The 9951-nt window shown below is 40.0% G+C and overlaps 1 protein-coding gene across 2 annotated transcripts; it reads left to right on the forward strand.

Moving 5' to 3' along the window:
- The first annotated feature begins 1133 nt into the window (after positions 1 to 1133).
- On the forward strand, positions 1134 to 9377 carry cdc7 (cell division cycle 7 homolog (S. cerevisiae)). 2 transcript variants are annotated; one of them, XM_034137324.1, is made up of 12 exons: positions 1134 to 1484; positions 2315 to 2405; positions 2993 to 3079; positions 3189 to 3324; positions 4383 to 4476; positions 4622 to 4764; positions 5710 to 6049; positions 6220 to 6327; positions 6495 to 6670; positions 6863 to 6945; positions 7681 to 7830; positions 8361 to 8773. In XM_034137324.1, exons 2-12 carry the CDS (start codon positions 2315 to 2317, stop codon positions 8771 to 8773), a joined length of 1821 nt encoding a protein of 606 aa, XP_033993215.1. In that variant the 5' UTR covers positions 1134 to 1484. The 2 variants fall into 2 exon arrangements, with proteins under 2 accessions (XP_033993215.1, XP_033993213.1); XM_034137322.1 differs by having other exon boundaries at positions 1136 to 1484; positions 6483 to 6670; positions 8361 to 9377.
- Positions 9378 to 9951: the final 574 nt, after the last annotated feature.

Genomic DNA, 9951 nt, shown 5'->3' on the forward strand with positions numbered 1-9951 from the left:
ATCAGTAAGGTTAGGCTACCGTGACGGTTTGATTCAGAAGGAGTTCAATGCATAAGAGCGCTGATGTTGAGGTGACCAGAATGTTTATTTCCACTGTGTACATGTTATAAGGGACCCACAATCTATCTTTATGCAAGGGATAATGTGCAGCGAGCCGGTCTCTATGGGGAAAAGAACACCTGAATCTAGATCCCTCTGCAGGTGGTAGCCTACTTTAACTATATTTTTATGCTAATACTTTTCTACTTTTACTTGAGTAACATTTTGAATGCAGGACTTTTTATTGTAACCGAGTATTCCTACACTCTGGTACTTTTACTCAAGTACAAGATCTGAACTTCTCCCACCTCTGACAATAAATCCTGAGTGGTTACCAAAACAAAACCCTGCTCTGAAGGTTATTTTCATTTGACAAATCCTGCACTCAGCTTTGCTTTCTCCAATATCATTGAAATGCAGCCAGAAGCTGCTTCTTTTTTCGGTTTTCGCTCATTTCTTGACTTTTTCCGACGCGCTTGGAAACTCATAACCAGTGTATCAAAGCCAAAGTCCTGGTTAATGGATGTGTGGACATCTAGACTGAATTAATGCACTATTTAGGACTGTGGACAATAATATGGACTGTGTCGGAGTTAAATATTTAAATTTAAATCCGTCTCCCCGTCTCCCCGTCGCTCTGTGTAGCTGGCCTGTACCACTACACTTGCTGTCTTTGGAGCGTCTGCCCCCCACCCTTCTTTCACATAATGGTATGATCCTAGTGTGTCCTCGCATATGATTGGCCGCATGGTGGCTCAGCAAAATAAAGTCCCGCCCCTGCCTGCAAGGATTCTCAGCAAGAGTCGCAGCGGCTGAAGGTTCTGCTTTCCCCGACGGGAGTCTGCTCTTCTGAACGGCAGCTCGCGATCGGCGTGTTGGAGACCTCTGAATTAAATTATCAAGTCACCTCAAGTCAGAAGGCTCAAGTCCAAGTCAAGTCCCGAGTCATTAGTGTTCAAGTCCAAGTCGAGTCGCAAGTGTTTTGTGATTTTGTCAAGTCGAGTCCAAAGTCATCAAATTGGTGACTCGAGTCTGAATCGAGTCCAAGTCATGTGACTCTCGAGTCCACACCTCTGCTATTTACTGCCTTAAATGTCCTAAAGTTTGTATTAAGAATATAACATCGGTGGTTACAAGGCTAAAATGACATGGCGTGCACACTGTTGTACAGTAGGGGGCGGTATGCAGCAGTCTGCCACTAAACCGAGAGAAGAAGAAGAATGTGCCGATGCTGCGCGAGATGTGACGTCACTTTTAGCGGGGAGTTTGTTGTTCGCGGAAAGCTTCAGAGCCTGAAAGTCTACTAACTATTATATTCATCCGCCGACAGATAATTATATGTTATTTATAGGTTTTTGCCTATGAAACATACGCCTATCACCGTATGGTGTGTTCAGGCAATGTTCATATGAAGAAAGAGTTGTACTGAACGACAAACTAACGCGGTGAGTTTCTTTTTGTCTAACTCAAGAGGCTGTGGTTAGCTATAGCTTGACAGACTGTAGCTAACAATAGCTGCTAGATTTGTTGTAAAGACGAACACAAACGGAGCTAAGCTTAACATTAGCTGTGCATGTTCTGACCACCTGCCAATAACAGGATAGTTTGCCAATAACTTTAGCAAGGAAATACAGTTCTCCATACACTGTCCAACTTAACATGACTTCCATAAGTTAATATGACATATTGTAACGTAAATATTGGTGGAAGAAGCACTCATACCTTTTATTTGAGTAAAAGTAGCAATACCATAATATAATAATATTATATGTAAAAGCCTGCATTTAAAGTTTTACATAAGTAGCAGTATAAAAGTATTGGCATCAACAACAAAACAATTACAAAATATAATGTACATGCAGATCAGAACGACCCATTTTGGCATTATATATTATTTGACGCATTAATGACGCACTTATTAATGTATCACTTTAATGTTGCAGCTGGTAAAAGTGGGGCTTTTTAAATATGTATATATACACTGTTGAGTAGCTTGTGAATTTTACCAATGGATCAATAAAGTATTATCTTAATCTATAATAATAATTACTATTACAGGAAAGTACCTCAAACTTGTACTTAAGTACAGTAGTACTAGTTAATGTATTTACCTTTCCACCCCTAATTTAGATATGTCTATGTCCTAACGGTATGTGATCAACTATATTAACATATCAATAAAGTATTGAATCTCCTTACTCTAAATCCTTTCTTATTCAAATGTTTCAGTTAGCAGCCCTTTGAAGTGTTTCCTCTATGACTTTCTTTGTCTCAGATGGAGTTGTCTCCTGTCTGCTCTGACAGCATCAGCACAGAGGGATGTGTTATTAAACATGATGGAGGGCGGAGGAGAAGCAAAGTCGCAAGTAAGTTGCTTCATGACTTGAAAACAAACACTTTTATTTTACTTTAATTTTTGTTTACAAATAATGCTTAAAGGTGGGGTATCTAATTTTGGAGAAACCAGCTCAAGATCGCTAGAATTTGAAAATACGCAGCCGAAAAAAATCTGCCTCTTCCTTCAGACTTCCTTCCTCCAACACACACGAACGCGCACATGACCAATGAGGGCACGAGATAAGTTTGTGCACAGATGGAAGGCTGACAGGCAGGTAGGCCATCCAGTTACTTTAGCCGGGCCGGCTAAAATGATTGGTCGTGCTTTTTACAGTACTACGGCTTCCACAGATGACATTTTTTTATGTATTTTTTGTCAACGCATTTAATATATTCATTGCTATCAGGATTTTAAGAGCATTCCATGGAATATAACAAAAAGTGTTTCTGAAATAAATTACATACCCCACCTTTTAAGAATATAATAAAATAATGTTCTGTAATGTCTTATATTCCATCCTGTAACACATTATTTGAGTGAGTATGTTAAAATGGTATTGGATTCAAAAATCTTGTTCGTTTATGAGTGCGTATTTCTTTTCATGTTTTCTTCCAGGAGATGTGGACATCGAAATTGAGAATCTTTACAAAGCTATCCCCCAGCTGGCCAAGGTTTTCCGCATCACTGACAAAATCGGAGAAGGTACATACATTTGAAACTTTTTTGAAGGTTAATAAAGTAGGCACTCGTACACATCATTGCATTGTTGAAGCAGAAGAGTGTGTTCATGAGATGTGTGTCTGTATACCAGGTACATTCAGCTCTGTGTTTCTGGGTGAGGCCCAGATGCATGATGGGAGGAGAGCGATGTTTGCCTTGAAGCACCTCATCCCAACCAGCCACCCTACACGCATCGCTGCTGAGCTTCAGTGTCTCACTGTCGCTGGGTGAGTCCAACACTGTTGTGTTGAAAATGACTTTACATCTCCAGACTTTCAAAACGCTTGTTTAATAACTGAAAAGCTCATTCTTATGAGTTGTCTATTAAAATGAGTGTTTAGACTTTAGCTGCACGATCTGGAAAGAATAATGATCAATAATCACATCATTATTCTCATTATCATGAAAACATTTAAGTAAATGATCATGGTGGGATGATCTGTACCAATATAGATGGATAGATGATGGATATATACTTTACACACAAATTGTGAAATTGTTTTGTCACCGAAGCAATTATAACAGTCATGAGTTAAAAATATATATATTTTAAATATAATAAAATGCATAAAAATACAATAAAAGCATTGACAGCAAATATATACATTTCCACAGTAGAAAATACATATATCAAAAGAGCATTATATCAAAAAATGCAAAGGATTAATTATACAAAATGTATAACATTCCTCTATAATAGACCAATCAACTACAACCACAGTAACATATAGACATAGGGTACTACATACGTTACAAATTGTGCAAAGTGGCTGTTTTATTTTAATTTTTAATTTGATTTAAGTGTGGATATCTTTGTATATCACAGTACTTTTTTAAAGAGGTATTCTTACACATATTTATCACCTTTTTTATAAATGTTTAGTTCTTTTTACTTTTACAATATTACATAATTACTATAGACATCATATACTGTTACTAACAGCCTAGTTTGAAATGAGTTCATTGTGCAGTAATTCCTTTAGATCTGCTAGGTAAATGTTGCTCATTGTTTGTATGTTATGTTGCCCTTGGAAACGCATGGTATGTACTGCAGTTAGAGACTTGAGACACAGTATCTAGTCAGATGCTCAATTAAACCACTCTTGTATCATTTTGTTTCATCTCTTTCCTTTAAGGTTTTTTGTTATGCTTTAGCAAATTGATGTGTGGGCTAGCTCGTTTGCAAATGCATCATTTGAATATATGAAGGTGCATTTATGTTAAATCTGTGTTTTTATTGTTATTATATACAAATATTTAAATCGTTTTTTTTCTCACTTTGCAGAGGCAAAGAGAGTGTGATAGGGGCAACATATTGTTTCAGGAAGGAGGACCATGTAGTGATTGTCATGCCTTATATGGAGCATCAAGCTATCGTGGTTTGTACTTTTTTTTTTATTTTAACATGTGGCTACAGCCTTTCAGTTGTAACTGTTATTAAACACGATAACCCCTTGATTCTTGTTCCTATGTTTGCTGAAATGTCCTATAAAAGTTCTGATCCTATCTCCATGTATTCATCAGGACATCATTGGCTCGTTGACTTTTGAAGAGGTCCGTCTGTACATCTATCACCTGATGAAGGCTCTGAGACACGTCCACCAGTTTGGAATCATCCACAGAGACATTAAACCAAACAACTTCCTGTACAACAGGAAGAGCAAAACGTGAGTACTCGCATCTCTCTGTAAGGAATACATGACTACGTCTGATGGTGTTTCATTTCTTCTTCTTTTTTTGTATAGGTTAGTGCCAATGATTTTGTGAGCAATTATGTAACAACGTTATACTCTCTAGTAGTTCAATGACTACTTTTATATAGAAAAAGAGCATTTGTATATTAATTTCTTCGCCTGTGTGACCTTGAGTTCATAAAGAAAAGTCTTTTTTTCTTACGTCCTCCACTAAGAACAAAGAATTAGAAAAGTCCTTGATAGGAGTCACATTTACAACATTAAAACTACATCGAAACAGTATTTATCTGGACTCGCAGCAGCAAGTAGCTTGCAAGAGTGAGACTTTTTTATAATATGTTTGGAAAGACGCAAGTGTGATGGAATTGGAATATCATTTTTTCGAGCAATAATACTGGAAAGCAGAAAAAAAGCTCCTGGAAGCTGGAACCGATGTCCTACTGAAGTTACTCCGCCATCAGTTCCCCCACACTCTCCTCAGGTCTGCATGTAGAACTCATTATCAGACTGGCCACTACCAGAATGTGCCTCTAGTCAAACATGTCAAGAATCCAAAAAACAGAGGTGCCACCTAAAGATTAAGATGGATGCCACAGCTGCTCCTATCTACCTGATGTGTCCTAAGACCTACTTTAATGATTCCTAATATGAAAAAGAGGCATTCTGATATCAAAATGACTTAATAGGGCCAAATGATGCCCTCTCCTGTAGTGTGCTCTATAGGTTTTAGTGCATGTAAATGGTCTGCAAAGGCTAAAATCCCTGTGTCCCCTCCAGAGGGAGTTTTTCTCAAATATGGACCTGAACATTTGCAGAATATGTCCTCTTTAAAAGTGAGCATAGAAGTGCAGAATCTGCCATGTAACTGATGACCAAATGAGAACATAACATCAAGTCCTTGTTTTAAAATGTGTGTAGGTATGCGCTGGTGGACTTCGGCCTGGCTCAGGGAACAGCGGACACACAGATCGAGCTCCTGAAGGTGGTGAGGCAGAGGACAGCACTAAAAGGTGGAGGGTCCATGGGGAAACAAGACACCACACAGAGGAGCAAAGCACCACCTAGGCCCCCTCCCAAAACCACCACCACTACCACAGCCACCACCTCACTACCTCCACGGCCGTCAACAACCTTACCTCATTCCTCCTCCTCTTCCTCCACCACCTCCTCCTCAGCCACTCGGAAAGCTCTGGTTAAAAAAGCACGTTGTGTCTCCACCACTGTCCCCACCTCCGCCTCTCGTACCAACCACACAAAGGTGTCTGCACTAATGTTTTTCTGTCTGTTTTTTTGGGTACACTCGCCTGAATTTGGGTTAGGAATTTCCTGTATAGATTTTTAATAAAAATGTGTTTGTCTATGCGTCTATTTGTTTCCTTCCAATGTTTTGCCTTTAACTCAATTATGTCACCCCCTTTTTTTCTTTAGGATCTGTCCGGTCTGCGCAAACAGCCTCGGCCGGTGTTTGGAGAGAGGAACCTGAACAGCTGCACTCCAGCTGCAGCCACCACCAAACCAGCTGCCATTAAAGCAGAGGTGAGCACAGTGGAAAGTAGCCTTTTAGTATAGGACATGTATTCTCTGTTTATTGTATCTGAACAGAGTCCTTTTCATTTGGTTTGAATGAAGACCCTCTTAAAGGATATCATCAGTGTTTATTTCTTACTCACTGTATTTTCCTCCTCATAAAGTCTCTCATTCAGCTGGTAAAGTCCAGTAAAACAGAGGACCCGGCCAACAGAAGGTACTCTGCGGCCGGCCGGGGCCCGCTGCCTGTCAGGACCCAGAGCGGCGGTCAGAAGCCTCAGAGGGCCGTCCAGCAGGGCCTCACCTGCAGCTGCTACCAGAGCGACCGCGTCTGCAACATCTGCATGTCCAGGTAACAGCCAACAGAGAGAGGAGATTTCTTTTCTAGAAACAAATCATTAAGAGCCACTTTCACTCACCATTCAGAAAAGTGTTCCTTAAATACATTTGAACCTAGAGATTTGAAAGACAACACATTGTCAACCAATGTCTTTGGTGTGTTCCTCCTTTAAACCCCCTGCCCCATGTTGTTCTTTCAATAAAGGAAACCTCAGGTGGCTCCCAGAGCTGGCACTCCGGGCTTCAGAGCGCCAGAAGTCCTCACAAAGTGTCCCAACCAGGGAACAGGTTGGTACTTTACAGCACGGCTTCTTAAGGATCAGATAGAACGCTTGCTGCAGGTTGAAATGTGAGGCACGCTAAACTGCCTTTTTGTTGAGCGCTAATGTTAGCTTAACACAAACCATGAAGTCTAGGCTACCTGATAGTTAATACTTAAGTAAGACTCCTTTGCTGCTCCTTTCTGTTCAAATCATGGAAACCACAGTTAGAAAAGTCCAATAGCTCCGGTTATCCAGCAACAAACACCATAGAAGACCCGCCTTTCAATGAATATGATTGGATGAGGGAAAAATGGCGCTTTCTTTCTTTTTTGACCAACTTTTATAAATGTGTCAAGCCATCTTCATACAAACATTCAGATATCAATTATAAGAACCATACCACCTCTTGCCGTTTGGCCAACATTATAGATATTCTTTGTTTGCAATGTTACAAGTTCAATTCACCTACATTTTAACTTAACTTTTCACACACTAAGTTTGCAATGAGTCCTCTCCAAATCATCTTTCAATGAATCATGGTGTTCATATATCAATAATCTTTGGACAAGAAGGATAAAACCTGGTTAGCAACGGTGCTTTTTCCGACCTGAGGCCAAAATGCAAGGGCTCAGTAACACAAAAGCAGCATGCAAACTGTTTCTCTCTCATTGCTAACAATGAGGTGGCCTCACAGGAGGCGCTGCATCTGATTGGCCACTTCCCTCTGTAGTTGTCACTAATGTTGCCCTCTGCCCTGCAGCTATAGACGTGTGGTCAGCTGGTGTGATCCTGCTCTCGCTGCTCAGCGGACGCTACCCGTTCTTTAAAGCCAGCGACGACCTGATCGCCCTCACTCAGATCATGACCATACGAGGCTCCAGAGAAACCATCCAGGCAGCCAAGGCTTTTGGTTTGTATTCTTATTCTCACCTGATCCCTTTGCTTTCCTAATCATTCCCCTGAAGTGCACCACAGAGCAACACAGGAAGTCAATAGACTGCAGCTGAACCCAAACTATACAACTTTCAACTGTGCAAATTCATATTCATATCTTATGAATACTAATATAACACTGTTAATATTGTAATAAACATGTTATATATTGTAGTATAATGTGCACATTTTAACCACATTTTATATAAATATTTGTATTCTATTTTTGACTGTATCTTTTATTGGGCATTTACTTTATTCTATATTTTAATTGGCCACTCTTACTTGATACATTTTTATAAATATTTGTATTCAATTCTTCTTTTTTTGGTCATTCTAAAATGGAGCAACTGTCCCGAAATCTTATTTATGAGACAAATAAAGTCTTCTGATAATATACCTTTCTTTAAAAATAATACAGTCATTTCAGAAAAACAGTTCATCACCAAGGAGTGAGTGAATACAACGTCACTGTATAATCAACCTGTTTTGTTTCACTTGTTGCAGGTAAGGCGGTGGCGTGCAGCAGGGAGCTCCCTCGGCAGGACCTCAGGACGCTGTGTGAGACCCTCAGAGGGCGGAGGCCATCCCCAGATGAAGTCACACCCCTCCCCGAAGCTAACAGAGACTCCACCTCCACCCGTCTTCACAACATCCAAGATGCTACGCCCACACATCGTCCTGCTGAACAGCACAAAGACGGAGCAGGAGAGAAGCCTTCGTCTCTCCCTTCTGCTCTCCCTAACCAGCAGGAACTCAGGAACTCAGAAACAGACTGTAAGGTGGAGCTGGATGAGCGGGGCTGGGACAGAGTTCCTGACAAGGCCTACCACCTGCTGGACCGGCTTCTGGACCTGAACCCTGGAACCAGGATCACGGCAGCTCAGGCCCTGCAGCACCCCCTCTTCAAAGACCTGTGAAAGACTTCCTGCTCTTTGGTTCAGGTTCCATGAACCAGATGATGCCAAGACAATAGTTATGCTTATAAAGCAGCACCTTTTTATATTAAATTATTCTGCAGAAAAGTGTACATCTTTGGAGAAACTACCTGACCAAGCTGATACATTTTAAACATCAAAGATGGAGTTCTCCAAATGTTTCAACCCCTAAATGCTTCATAGATTTTAATATAGCACCCTTTCAGGCAGGCTACTTATTAAAAGGCCTGCAGTCCATGGCAGCTACTTAAAAGGGCTTTAAGCGTGCACCGTATAACCCAAATATAGTGCACGTGACAAGACAGGAGGAGGGTTGACTTGAGGCATTATATTGATCTCATTATTGGCTTTTACAGTTTTACAATTGAAGGACCCCGATACCCTCTGTACTTTTTTACTTGGAAGACCAAAAAAGAACAATACGAAACTTAAGGAGTCTTATTAAGGTAGTTTGAGGTGGTGTCACTTAAATAGTTGTTTGTGTAAACTTAGCAAGAGGGAATTCTGTATGTTGTTTACTATTGTCACTACATTACAGCAATATGAGATGACTGTTTGCAATGTAATAAATGGCTTTTAATTTAAAGGTGCATATAAGTTCCATCTGTATTTTATGAATTGAAGTATAAATATTGCTGTATAAAAATGTCATTTATAACGCTGTAAGTGTATTGCTGCCTCACTCTAATTAGATTTTCTGATAAAGGGAAAGTCAAGGCAATTGGCTGCCATTTACAGTATGTAACGTATTTTGAGCATACTGAGTGTACTGAAAGTTCAAATAATCATAGCAGTTACTCACAGTTCATCAGACTTGTCACAGTTTTCAGGTTGTCCTTTCCTGAAGTAATATCACAAGAAGTCCTGCTAGAGGGAACTTCTTGAAATTTGGCACAAATGTCAGCTAGGGTCCATTTCTTTCCGCTTGAACATAATTCCTAAACTAAGACAATATCTCACAAATGTCCAGAACACGCACCGAACTGCAACTCTAATATAACCGTTAATTTTGGTCAACTAATAGCGTTCTTTACAAACTTAACTGACATTGTATGTGCAATTTGTCTGGATGCACATTTCAGATATGCAGCATTAACCAACCACAACTGAATTGTTCTTTGCCACAGAATAAACCACACTTCATAACAGAAACAGTCCAC

Source organism: Trematomus bernacchii, unplaced genomic scaffold (assembly GCF_902827165.1).
Source record: "Trematomus bernacchii unplaced genomic scaffold, fTreBer1.1, whole genome shotgun sequence".
NCBI lineage: Eukaryota > Metazoa > Chordata > Actinopteri > Perciformes > Nototheniidae > Trematomus > Trematomus bernacchii.